Below are 13,850 nucleotides of genomic sequence, written 5' to 3' on the forward strand. Positions count from 1 at the left end.
TTGGTTCTTTATCTATTTTAGGTAGATAAGAAGAATAAATCCCCGTCACTTAGTAAGGTATAGATGAGCTTTTTATATAGGTAATTTGTTGAAGATCTTACACTCAGGGCAGCAGCGCAAACTAATGTATGTTGTACCGGCATACGAACCCCTATCGATCTTAAATAGTGTGTTATCCTTAAATATTATTTGATTATTTATCGATTTATCATTTAAATCGTCCCAATATCTTGTTTTTGAACCAATGACTAGTATTTGGCACCAGCTCTCTATACCCCCTGAAAAACAATTTGAAAAAGGTATACATGCAATCGTATCTTTTTAAACATTTCCAATTGGTCGATTCCAGTAGAGGTCTGAACCTCATGCAAGTTTTTGAAAAATCAGGAAAAACTCGGGAAAGTCAGGAAATTTTGCCTAACCCTAAAAAGATGTTGGATTTTAGTAGCTGTGGATCCCTCACATGTTTTCTTACAGCTAAAATCTTTCATCTATTGAATTTCGAGAAACCTCGCGCTGAAAAATTTTCCTGAAAACAATTTACGAAGAAATTTTACAAAAGAAAACAATAAAAATTCTGAGAATTTTAATGTTAAAAATGCGCGAAAAGTTAGGGAATTTTGAAATCGAAGACTACTTGTCATTTGTTTTTTGAAATGGCCGGCTACTGATAGAATTCTTTGGTATCTACAAAAAAATTCATTTCGTCACCTTTTTCCCCTCTTCTTCTCCCAAATTTCGTAGTTTCCATCATGAAAGATCGTAACGCCATTCCAATGCCGCCGATTTTCCCTTCGCAAATTGCTCTTTAAACAGGAGAATTCTGGACATTTCTAATTGAAAATTTCACTCATTTTTCTTCTGATCCCATGCAAAAATCAGAAAATTTTAAAGAAAAATCGCACAAGTATACTCCGGTAAAAATTTAAAATATTGGAGTTGATTTTGCAACGTTGGCATGGAGATACGTTCCTTCGTGAGGAAAACGAGGATTTTTGTAAAAGGCTAGGGGGGTGGGAGACAGCGCGGGTGATGCCGGATTCCCGGAAAAATGGCGGCATTTAACGGAGGCGCATTCTAATTTATTGAAATTTGGAATTTCTATTTTTGATCATTGGAAACATTCATGGAGATTCCGTCCTTAGCGGTATTGATGGTGATGGTACCTAGAGTTCTCGCCGGGAGTCGGCACGCCCTTTTGATAATTTCTTCCTCCCAACTTTAAATTCAAGCATCGCGGCCGGGCGCGTGGCGATCCGTAACACTTGAGAAACCGAATCTAATTTAACCTTGTCCTTGATCGAGTCGCCGTGGAAAACCTGAATAATGAATCATTTTATTCCTCGGCCGTTTTCTTTTTTCTACTTTTCCTTTCTTTTTTCGCCACCAACTCCCCCGAAGGTCAGCCGTCCCCCGAGCCAATTATTGAAATTTAGAGTACTTATACAGGTGAAGCACGGACTTATCGCATAAGGAGCTATCAGGGCCCGAAAGAGCAGAAAACTTTTGGAAACGAAAAATGTCACTCCCATCATCAGATTCCACTATCAAACCAAGCTGGCAAAGAATCTTCATAAATGAGCCTTCTTCCACTTAAATGAGTACATTTTTGCAAAAAATTAATCATCATTTTCCCTCTTGGTCTAGAAGAACCAACCGTCTCGACCCATAGGATCGCTCGGATCCTTTTTTGTCTATCGCCTTGTCTATAAATTTAAATAATCGGGCCGCTGCGGTCTCGTCTCGACCGTGCTGCCGTGCCAAGGAAAAACGCCGTATGAACCCTCAGGCGTTGCCAAATCTCCTTTCATAAAACGCGAATTTCCTAGTAAATCTATGAATATTTCCCTCCCAATTTTTCACATAATTTAGTTCACAGTTTTACCTATAGATTCTGAAAATTTAAAGGAAAAATATTTATAACTTTCCTCAAAAATGAACATGTTATCAAAGGAAATTCGGCAACTCTCGAATGTTCATACGACGTTCTTCCTTAGCACGGCAGCATGGCGATCGGTGCATGAAGTCGAACTGTCCTCACATGGCTCTCCTCTCGTGCGAGGGTTTGGAAATAGCATCTTTTAGCCATCGTACACGTTGTCAAATGTCGCGTAATTTTACCACATATTTTCAAGGAAATTAGAAGTATGCTCAATTTTCTGAATTCTCTGGCAACTCGGCTTATAGCAACAGAGCTTTTATGTGATCGAACAGAATAGTAACGCTCAAATTTTATAAACTAAGATTTTTTCAAAATTTCTCCTATTATAATTCAATCTAACCGAATGATTCCACAAGAAAATGGGAAACCAACGCTTATAACAAACAGAATGCCTGGGACGTTTTGTGGTGGTTTCAACCCCCTCCTTGACCAGGAGCACTGAAAAAAAAACTCCGGCCGTGGGAGCCGCAATGACGGGCTATATAGACATACCGTCCGTTCCGGGCTCAAAGGCCGAAAATTCAGATTTTTTATTTTTTATATTTTTTGTTTCCCGATCGAGGAGGGGGTTGAAATGACCCCGAAACCTCCCAGGCACTCTGTTTGAATTTATTCTTGGTTTCCCATTTTCTGTGTTTTGTCTCGTTCATAGTCGGAGGCGTATTTTTGTCGTCGGCTTTGATGGTTTTGCGACGAAGAAGTAAAAATCAGTTTAACGGAGGAATGCTGTCTTTGAAAAAAAAGAAGTTTTTATCTCTAGCACTTGCTGTGACTTCTTTCACCATGGCGTCTCCTCGATGAGGCACGCGAACTATCCCTCTATGCCTTCCGATGTCATCAGAAGGTCAACAGATCGCTGTGTTTGATGTCATCTGTATTTTTTAAAAGGCGTCATCTCCGTCGAACTTGGATGTAGAAACTGCGTGTTGAAACAGAACATATAATTTTTTGCTCTTCAGTCAGTCTCGACTAGATGATAGAAACCGCTCTTTTTTCTTCCATGATTTAAAATATTCCAGAATGATCGATCCTATTCATTATAATACACCCGTTCAAATTTTTTCACCCCTGATATTTTTTGGATCTATCAAAGACCATTGACAAAGTGTCATGAGCGCGCTATGGCTGAGGAAATACGTATCTCAAAGCTGGTAAAAAAGTGGGTTGTTTCTATGCAATGAATATCCGGCCTCATTCTCAGATTGGATCTCCTGGTAGGAGTGGCAAAGGGGGGGGGGGGGGGTTGAAGAGTTCTTCGGCAGATTTGAGGTCCAGATTTTTAAATATCGACGGTGAAACTACCAAACCACGTATCTCGTTTGCGGTGTTTAAAAATCTACGCTCGCATTTTATTTTTTTGAAGTCGACCAAATTAATATCATTCCTTGAAATTTTCACAGAATTTTCTCCGCACAAAGAGGAAAAATCACAGAAATTTTCAAGACTAGACGTTAAGTAGTTTTTCATTTAAAAAATAATGTATGACAGGAAGTCTGCGACGTCGCAAACCGAGATACGCGGTTTGGTAGTTTCACCGTCGATATACATTTTAGAGGGTGTTTTAGTAAAATGGAGCCACTTAAAAACTTTGATTTACAGGTAGACGCCCTCACGGGTGCTCCTCTGGGAAGGCACTGGGTGCCCAAATGAAAATAGGCTTGAAAGTGTCTCCCAAAAATAAGAGAAAACGTTTGTTTTAACGTTTTTTGAAACTCAAAAGCAGTCCTGAGATTTTCAAATTGGCCTGTTTTATCTGAAACACCCTTCTAAATAAGCTAGTAAGAACAGTTATCGGCAAATTCTCAATATCGATCGGAAAATAAAAATTCTACGAAATTTACTACTACCGGCAATGAAACGGATCCCTCACGTGGGTTTAAAATGTGTTTAACACGGTTATTGTCGAAAATGCTCGGGGAATTATTTGTAAGTTTATTTCGGCGCGAAAAAACACTGGGAAAAAAAACACATTTGATCTAGAGTCCAGACTCTTAAAAACATCGACAAGAAAAAATACTCTTGATTCAATCGGATTTTTGCTTAAATCAAGAACCAAGCTTCTTAATTTGAGCGGATTTCCTTTTGATTTAAGCAAAAATCTGATTAAATCAAGATTATTTTTTCTTGTCAATGTTTTCAAGAGTCTGCAGGACTCTAGATCCAATGTGGTTTTTTTTTCCAGTGAATGAGACAAAGTTCTGCATTCTATACCATACCGCATTTCGATGTCTGACATAAAATTGCAAAAATCGACCCGCTGGATGCGAAAGGTGCACTGCCGTGCCAAGGAAGAATGATGTATGAACATTCGAGAGTTGTCAAGCTTCCTTGGATAAAATATTTATTTTTCCGGAAAATTATGAATATTTTTCCTCGAAATTGTCAGACACTTCAGATCGAATTACGAACAAAATTATCACAGAAGTTGGCAGAAAAATATTCAAAAATTGTCCAGAAAATTAGTGATTTGCCAGATGAAATTTGGCAACGCCTGAAGGCTCATTCAGTGTTCTTCCCTAGCACGGCATTGCAGGCCTCCAGCGTGGAACGAGTATCGCTTTCTTTCCTACTCCTGCGTTTAAGTCTCCGGTGGTACATGGTTCTCCGCAAGTCAAGATCAAGACCCTTGCCGCGCGCCGCTGAGTTCCCGCCGTGCCGGTTCCTTTCCGAGCTAACTTTTCGGGGTTTTTTCGCGGGTAATTTCGTCGTCTCCCGGACGAAGGAACGTAACTCAATTCCAAGGTTGCAAAATCGACCTTAACAATTCGATTTTTCACAAGAATGTACGCATGAAATTTTTGTCTAGAATTTTTCTAAATTTCACACGGGACCAGGAGAAGAATCAGTGAAATTTTCAGTTGGAATTGTTCAAGATCCTCCTGATGAAAATGTAATCTGTGAGGGGAAATTCGGCAACTTTGAAGTTTAGTTACGTCCTTTCGTGAGGGAAACAACGTTTTGACGAAAAATGAGTCAACCTTGCTCTGAAGGGTCATCGTTTTTTTTCTGAGTCATCAATATTCGCGGTAGGCGACCTTTTTCGATTGGTCGATTTTAATTCTTCAGATCTTCATGCACCCCCCCCCCCCCCCCCCGCCCCACAGTGTATCGAATTCATTTGAAAGACCGGACATGAAATTTTTTACTTCAACTGACAAATTTTTATGTTAATTTCGTCATATTTTAAACTTTAAGGGGTGCCTCTTGAAAAAAATGTCACACAGAAACCAATAGAACCACTTTTAGAACTTCAAAATCTTGTATAAACGGAGTTATGAGCGTTTAAAGTTTCCAAATTTTGTCCGACCTCTCCCATCCACTCGGTCCACCGTGCCCCCCCCGGGGGGGGGGGGGGGGGGTAATTCCAGCCGCCTCAGGACGGCACAAAGTCTAATCCGGGTATGAATTTTATTTCACGAGTGAGAAAGAAGGCATTTGCTAACAATTGATTTATCAAATTGTTTTCATCCTTTTTCCCCGGGAATTTGTATTACATCACCACGCGGTCGTGGGATCTGTGGCGTCTCAGATGTCAACGACGCGTCTCTAATCCGTTTTCTCGCACCGCGTACCTCATACGGTTCCGCGTTAACGACATCAACTTTTCCTAGGTCGCCTCTGAACGAACGCACAGTGGATCGAGTTGATTAGAGAGATCGGACATGGCATTTTCGACTGAAACTGTAAAACCTTCCTTATGGGAAATCCCCCCCAGTCAAACGCGATGCCGCTTGGATATGTTGCTCAGCTCGTCATTCTGATCAAAAGCTCTAATGGGCCCAAAGAGATCCCATGTGCGGTTTTCGAGATATTCGCTGTTTTATGTGCGTAAACGGAGGTTTCGCGCGCTCCCGCCGGAAGCCATACCAGTGTGCGGCGCCGCTCGTGCCCTTCCCTTCCAGTCCTCTCCGACCCCTCTCCGCTGCCCCGCCACCCATACCTTGGCTCCTCAACCGCTCCAACTCCGACGCTCACGAGGCTGCGCCCATTATTACCGGACCGCGCCCGCACGCCGTCTTCTTACGCGGCCTCTCCTTCGGCCATGTCGCCTCTTTTTCTCATCGACCCTTCCTGCAAGTCTTGAAAAACCTTTAAGAAGTCCATTTTTACTAAACATGATGATGCCAATGTCACAAATAATACAAAGAGAGAGAAAAGGAAAGAGAGGAAAAACAAATGATAATCCATGCGAAAGTATATGGAGAAGAGTCGGAATGCCTAAGAGATCGCTAAATGAAACAAGCTTTTTTTTATTTTTCCCCCCTTTTCCTTTCTTTTTTTCTTCATTTTTCTCACTCGGAAGCAGTGACAGTAACTTCTGTTGGAAGATGATGTTGAGGTTTTTTTTTTTTTTTTTTTTTTTTTTTTTTTTTTTTTATCACGTGGAGGAGGTTGAGGGGAATCAGTCGGCTGACGATGCCCAATTTGAGGCCAAGTGTGCCTTAGCTTCGACTTTTTTTGGCCTGCCTAGTGATCATTTTCGGTAAGTTTGTACGTCAGTTAGTAGTTAGTGAATCCTAATCGTCAGGAATCCCCCAGCCAAGATTCCCAAGCCCCAGAAGGAGAATATACGCAGGCGCCCGTAGGGGTAGCTCACAGGCGTCAGGCGAAGCACTTGGAAATGATATTGATTCTGATTAATTCTGAACGTACGACAACAGAAAAGGAGGCAGTTGCTTGGCTTATCAAATGATTTGATCATAGTTTCCACATTTCATTCTAAATTGCTAAAATTCAATTTTAAAAGCATCAAAGAGAAAATGCCGTATTTGGCACGATCATCTGACATCAATGATTAAAGTTCCCTGAAAGCTGACATTCTTGACCGATCTGTCTGTCGACCAGTGATCATCTGATTAGAGGATACAATCAGCAGATAATAAGATGGCTGATAAGGTGGTGCTGCAAGTAAGAGCGACTTAAAATGTGACCATTTACGCCTGAATGGACATCTCTCTTCCTTGAGTTCAGTTAGTAATGATCCCTCTCTCCTCCTCCATTGGTGCGGTTCGACTAAGTCAAGACTAAGTCAAACTTAGTTTCTACATGGGCATCGTCAGCCGACTGATTCCCCTCAACCTCCTCCACGTGATAAAAAAAAAAAAAAAAAAAAAAAAAAAAAAAAAAAAAACCTCAACATCATCTTCCAACAGAAGTTACTGTCACTGCTTCCGAGTGAGAAAAATGAAGAAAAAAAGAAAGGAAAAGGGGGAAAAAATAAAAAAAAGCTTGTTTCATTTAGCGATCTCTTAGGCATTCCGACTCTTCTCCATATACTTTCGCATGGATTATCATTTGTTTTTCCTCTCTTTCCTTTTCTCTCTCTTTGTATTATTTGTGACATTGGCATCATCATGTTTAGTAAAAATGGACTTCTTAAAGGTTTTTCAAGACTTGCAGGAAGGGTCGATGAGAAAAAGAGGCGACATGGCCGAAGGAGAGGCCGCGTAAGAAGACGGCGTGCGGGCGCGGTCCGGTAATAATGGGCGCAGCCTCGTGAGCGTCGGAGTTGGAGCGGTTGAGGAGCCAAGGTATGGGTGGCGGGGCAGCGGAGAGGGGTCGGAGAGGACTGGAAGGGAAGGGCACGAGCGGCGCCGCACACTGGTATGGCTTCCGGCGGGAGCGCGCGAAACCTCCGTTTACGCACATAAAACAGCGAATATCTCGAAAACCGCACATGGGATCTCTTTGGGCCCATTAGAGCTTTTGATCAGAATGACGAGCTGAGCAACATATCCAAGCGGCATCGCGTTTGACTGGGGGGGATTTCCCATAAGGAAGGTGTTTTTATGTTAATTTCGTCACATTTTGAATTTTTTAATAAGGGGCGCTTACAGAAGAATACTTCACGAGGAAACCAATAGACCCACTTTTAGAACCTTAAAATTTTGTTTAAACGGAGTTATTAGCTTTTAAAGTTTCCAAATTTCATCCGACCTCTCCTGTTGACTCGATCCACTGCGAGACGGTGTCTACGAGGAATTGGATTTTTTTCCTCGTTATCGTATCGACGATGCACAGTGGATCGAGTCAACAGGAGATTTCGAACAAAAGTTGGAAAATTTAAACGCTCATAACTCCGTTTATACACAACTTTGAGGTTCTAAAAGTGTTTCCATTGGTTTCCTCGTGAAACTTTCCTCGAAAAGCAACCATTGAAATTTAAAACGTGACGAAATAAACATTAAAATTAGCAGTTTAAGTCAAAAATTTCATGTCCGGCCTCTCTCATTGACTCGATCCACTGTGCGCCGCCGACGACGCGTAGATGATGTCTATTCATGCCTCGGGTCCAGTCAAATATGGCTAATTCTAAAATCCCCCCCCAGTCGTGACGCAGACGGGAGTTCCGCGGAGGTTTCAGCTATTTGTAGATTTATTCGAGTACTTGGACGTCATAATAAAATTGTATTTCATCCTGACGGAGTTTAACAGAAACGAACCAAATTCCATCAATTTTGAACCCAGGAAAAGAGGGTTAAAATTTTTTCCCTCTATAACACGTGTCTAGAACCATAGGCGGATCCAGACAATTCGAAGGGGATCCGAGGGACTTCCCCCAGAAAATGTTCGTATAATTTTAAAGCATTTCTCATGGAGTTTAAGTCAATTTCATCATGAAAACTTAGCAAATACAGTACTGCCGTGCTAAGGAAAAACGCCGTATGAACATTCAGGCGTTGCCGAATTTTCTTCGATAAACCGCGAATTTCCTGGTAAATTTTAAATATTTTTCCTCCAATTTTTCAGATAATGTTGTTCGCAATTTCACCTACAGTTCCTGAAAATTTCAAGGAAAAATATTCATAACTTTCCACAAAAATTAATGGAAGGAAATTTGGCAACTCTCGAATGTTCATACTAAAATTTTTGGTTATCTCCGTATTCGCGCACTTTCACTCTGCCGTGCTAAGGAAAAACGCCGTATGAACATTCGAAAGTTGCCAGATTTCCTTCGATAAAATGTTTATTTTTGAGAAAAGTTGTGAATATTTTTCCTTTAAATTTTCAGAATCTTGAGGTGAATTTGCGAACAAAACAATCTGAAAAATTGGGAGGAAAATATTCATAAGTTCACTAGGAAATTCGCGTGTTCTCTAATGAAATTTGGCAACGCCTGAAGGTTCATACGGCGTTTTTCCTTAGCATGGCAGCTTTGTAGACAAACCTCAGATAGTATCGCCCTGTCATCTCAGCATCAGTTTATCTTATTTATCTGAACGTTAGATCGCGTCATATTCAATTAAAAATAAATTAGAAACTTCTGCTATCTGACGTAGAACGACCAAGTTACAAAATATCCACCGCTATAAACGAATGTTTGGAGGAGGGAGTCTTTTGTACCCTCCTTCTCTTGACCACAGTCGCGATTCTTGAAAGTTGGCAATTCTGCCTTTCCTTCATTTAAATGTATGCAAAACAATCGATTCTTGGTGACCTAATATCGATAATTTTAATTGATTTAAATGGAGTAAAAAATAGTTTCGCCAACTTGCAAAACTGCCACTGTCTGATCGTGGATAGAGAAAGGGAGAACCCGTAAACTATCCATCAGGAAGTTCTCTTCCAAGAGTGAACTGTTTTTCAATCTCTCAAATATGAATCATAGATTCATCGAGGTCATTTTAAGAACACTGAAGAGCGCACCGACGCGCGACGGTGAGACTATAAGACTGCCTTGCTAAGGAAGAATGCCGTATGAACATTCGAGAGTTGCCAAATTTCCTTCGATAAAATGTTAATATTTGAAGAAAGCTATGGATATTTTTCCTTGGAATTTTCAGGAAATTTAGGTAAAATTGCGAACAAAATTGTCCGAAAATTTGGAGGAAAAACGTTCTCAACTTTTCCCGAAAATTCATGCTTTATTAAAGGAAATTTGGCAATGTCTGAAGGCTCATACGGCGTATTTCCTTAGCACGGCACTCACGGCAGAAAAGCGCGCATCTCTGTTTGTTTGCAAGGCACCAGACTTCCTCTCATAATGTACCTCTTAACTAGTAGGCTATGCTGCCGTGCTAAGGAAGAACGCCGTATGAACACTCGAGAGTTGCCAAATTTCCCTCGATAAAATGTTTATTTTTGAGGAAAGCCATGAATATTTTTCCTTTAAATTTTTAGGAACTTCAGCCGAAATTGCGAACAAAATCGTCTAAAAAATTGGGAGGAAAATATCAATAAGTTTACTGAGAAATTTGTGTTTTATCTAAGAAAATTTGGCAACGCCTGAAGGCTCATACGGCGTTCTTCCTAGCACGGCAGAAATTCCGTCGAGTGTTGTCTTTAATATTGGATCATTTTTATTTCCAAGTTCAGTGTAGCTCTTGCATGAATTTCCATGTGAAACGACTCAACCAAGGTCGATTGACCCAGGTCAGTCACTCGGAAGTAGAGTCGCGATGTAAACTACGATAGAGCGATAGACGCCCGACTTCCTTGTTGTGGGGCTCAAGATGCATACAGTGGCGTGGCGTGCTTTGCGATATATCGATTGATTTGTCTTGGTCGATTGTTTTGTCTTGGTTGTTAGGGACGGAGAGGGGGGGGGCGGGACTGAAGCGCAGGATTAGCCCTTGTGGGCTACTTGAAGGAGAGAGAGAAAAAAAAAAGAATCTATCGAAAAGGATCGATAAACAGGGTATTCGCAACGAACACCTTAATAACCGATTCTTTACCACGGATTCAAATGGGGAAATATCGATAGTCGATCATTCACGCCACTCCACTGATTTCTTAGGATTTTCCCCCGCCCCCGCACTAGATCCATATTGTGGAAATTCCAAGGGCTCCTACAGGGTTGCCACAGTCAGGGAAAACCGGGAAATGTCGGGGAATTTTATTAAGTCAGGAAAAACCGAGAAATGTCAGGAAAATGACGAAAATGTCAGGGAACATTTGTTAAATTACCTTTATTTGCTTTCTAGAATGGGTTTGAGATCTATAACGACAAATTTGGCCTGAAAACTTTTTTCAATTATGCCTTCTGAACCATCCGTCACATCTTCAATTGTCAGGGAAATCAGGGAATTTCATTCTCTAAATTCTGTGGCAACCCTGCTCCTATCCACTGTGTAAAGGGGCTTCAAGATAATATCGCTCGTGGATGAAGTCTGGCTCGGTCCTCCGACCTTCGCGACGGGAAGCATATTTCTTCCTGTAAAAATGCAATTTCTATACTTATAATCTAGGCTTATTCTAAAACTAGTTTCCCAGCCTGTCGTCCAAACCGTCAAAGGCGGATAAGAAGTTTCCCGTCTCTGAACCCACGCGCGAGAACCAGTGTTGTTAAATACTCGAGTATTTCAGATTGAGGCTATGGATTCGATCCACATGAATCCATCGAAAAATAATAACGTGAATTCATCCACGTGAACCGATCGACAACCGTGAGTCGATCGAAGAGTTTGTGTCACGATCGAAAAAACCGTGAGTCGATCGAATTATGTCGATCGAATCACTCGATCGGTTCACTTCTTTTTTCAATCGGGTTTTGTCGATCGAAGCGACCTCGACACCGGTTTTCGAAACTTTTTTCGATCGAATTTGTGTCGCTTTGGTTCACGTCGATCGATTCTCGTTTTTATCGATTGAATCCATAGCGTCCTTCCAGATTGCAAGTAAGTACCAGGGATTTTACAAGAGGTGACCAAAAGAGCACTCTGTATCAACTATTATTTTCTTCTGTAAAAGTCAATGAAATTTCCAGGCCAAAGTTCTCGGTCGTAAGAACCCAACTATGGTAAAGATTGCAAAAGTGATCTATGTGAGTATGGCCAATGAAAACCGGAATTCGGTTTTTTTTTACCAAAAACTTGGGTTACCTGGCTGGAAGAAAACTGTTGTTTCATGTGAACCGATTTTTGTTCGCCAAACATTCCTCCTAATTTTTCTTTTTTATTTCTGTTGCAGGATTGTGTGACACTCAACAAAAATGGCGATACTTCTCAAATATATAGATGACTTCCATGAAGTGTTTAATAAATATGGCGGTGAGTTCAAACATAAGATTACTAAATCAGGTCCATAGGTGTACCGAATTTTAAATAGATCTGATAACAGAGATGATTGAAATAAACAATGAGAGAGAACAAGTGTAAATTTTCCCGATGAGAGTCAATTTTTCATTTATAAGATCTTGAAATCGAAAGGATCCTTATTTTCATCAACTTAATTGTGTGTCATTTTGTATGTTGTGACGTCAAGATCAGTCTCCGCTAAAACTGCAGGAACGCGCATTCCGGTTTGCAACGTTGCAAACCACTCGTCTCACTATTTTTTTTTAAATGGAAAAGAAATCATCGTCATTTCTTGAAAACTCCCCTGATTTTCCCTCTTACTGTGAATAATGTATTCTAAACATATCAAGCAATAGAGTTGGTTTATTATTATTTATTTTTATATAAAATAAAACTAGACGCAGCCCAAATTTTAAGGGGGAAAAAGCAGACCATAATATACCAGGGTTGCCACAATCAGGGAATGCCGGGAAAACTAGGAATTGTCAGGGAATTTTAAAAAATCAGGGAAACCCTGGAAATGTCAAGGAAAATGACGAAAATGCCAGGGAAAAATCATCAAGTCTCCTTTATTTGCCTTTGAGAATGGGTTTAACATTTCGAACGACAAATTTCGCATAAAAATTATTTCTAATTATGTCTTTTTACATCTGGCATACCTTTCAGTGTCAGGGAATTTCACCAAAATGTGTCAGGGAAATCAGGGAAATGTCAGGGAATTTCATTTTCTAAATTCTGTGGCAGTCCTGATAAACTTTTCACAAAGACTTTTCACTAGTATCTTTCCGAGACTATATTGTGCTACCTATTGTTTCGCAATTGCACCCATAAAATCATATAATTGTATACTTGTAGGCTTGTGGCTGGAGGCTTGTGGTGTTACAGATTTCCTGTCGTATTTCATGTTTTCGAAAGACGAATGGTAATAGTTCTTGTTCCAAATTCTGTGCGATTCATCAGGATTGTTCTTCGCACATTGTGGTTTTGAATGTCAAAAATAGTTTTTCAACAAAAAAATCCAAGCAAAGTACGACTCGTTAAATTAGGTTAAAGAAAACTCTACATGTCGTGCTCAAATAACTATATTTTTTTGCAATCGCGAGGGCTGCCCACGTTCTAATACATTCAAATAATGCATTTCTCGGAAAATTGACAATGTCGCGTTAAAAATCCGGAATGGTTTACTTCATCGGCACCACAGGCAACGCCGGAATCAAGTTAAGGTGTAAGAAAAACAATCCGCAAGTTTCAGTTAATGTCGCATGCAACGGATACCAAACAAATTTCTCTGTAAAACCTTGATGCAACTATTCGGGCTCCATGGATGTCCGTGTTGCATACGCGCGGGAGTAAAGGCGTTTTAACTTGAGACATTCCAGCGGCGCGAGTCAATGAGAGGAGTCAGACAAAGTGTGGAAACATTAAAAGCTCATATCGATGTTAATACGGAGCGTAGCGGTTTCAGAAGTAGTTTCGTTGATTTTCTCGTAAAATTTACTGCAAGTAGCACCCCATACAATTCATAATGTGAAGAAATTAACATCACTTGGAGTTTTAGTCGAAGATTTTATGTCCAACCCCTCAGAAAGGCTCACACGCACATCCTACGCCCGTATTCAACTGTTCGTGCGTAGGAGATATCTTTGTAGTATAAACGAAGAATTGAAGGCGCTCCTCCATTTTGCCCGCCGCGCTGCGGGTGAAGTGGTGAGGGCCTGGAAACTCAAAACGCCTTCAAGTCCGTGCGTATGCCATTCGGACATCCATGGAGCCCGAATTGTTGCATCCAGGAGTTAAAATCAAATGTTTATGGTGTTTGCCGCATTGGACACTAACTAAGAGAGCTTCGCCTGCTTCTCACACACCGTAACTCAAGTGCAGCCCTGCCTAAT

General features: G+C 40.8%; 1 protein-coding gene across 4 annotated transcripts in view; it reads left to right on the forward strand.

Moving 5' to 3' along the window:
* Positions 1-13,850, forward strand: part of LOC109044510 (very long chain fatty acid elongase AAEL008004) — a 73,402-nt gene that overhangs the window by 42,277 nt on the left and 17,275 nt on the right. For all 4 annotated transcript variants that reach the window (XM_019062271.2, XM_019062272.2, XM_072299594.1 and 1 more), the window contains one exon: positions 11,852-11,931. In XM_019062271.2, the coding sequence (XP_018917816.2) occupies positions 11,874-11,931 (58 nt within the window). In that variant the 5' untranslated portion in view covers positions 11,852-11,873. The remainder of the gene's footprint in view (positions 1-11,851; positions 11,932-13,850) is intronic.

This window comes from Bemisia tabaci, chromosome 4, assembly GCF_918797505.1.
Source record: "Bemisia tabaci chromosome 4, PGI_BMITA_v3".
NCBI classification, from domain to species: domain Eukaryota; kingdom Metazoa; phylum Arthropoda; class Insecta; order Hemiptera; family Aleyrodidae; genus Bemisia; species Bemisia tabaci.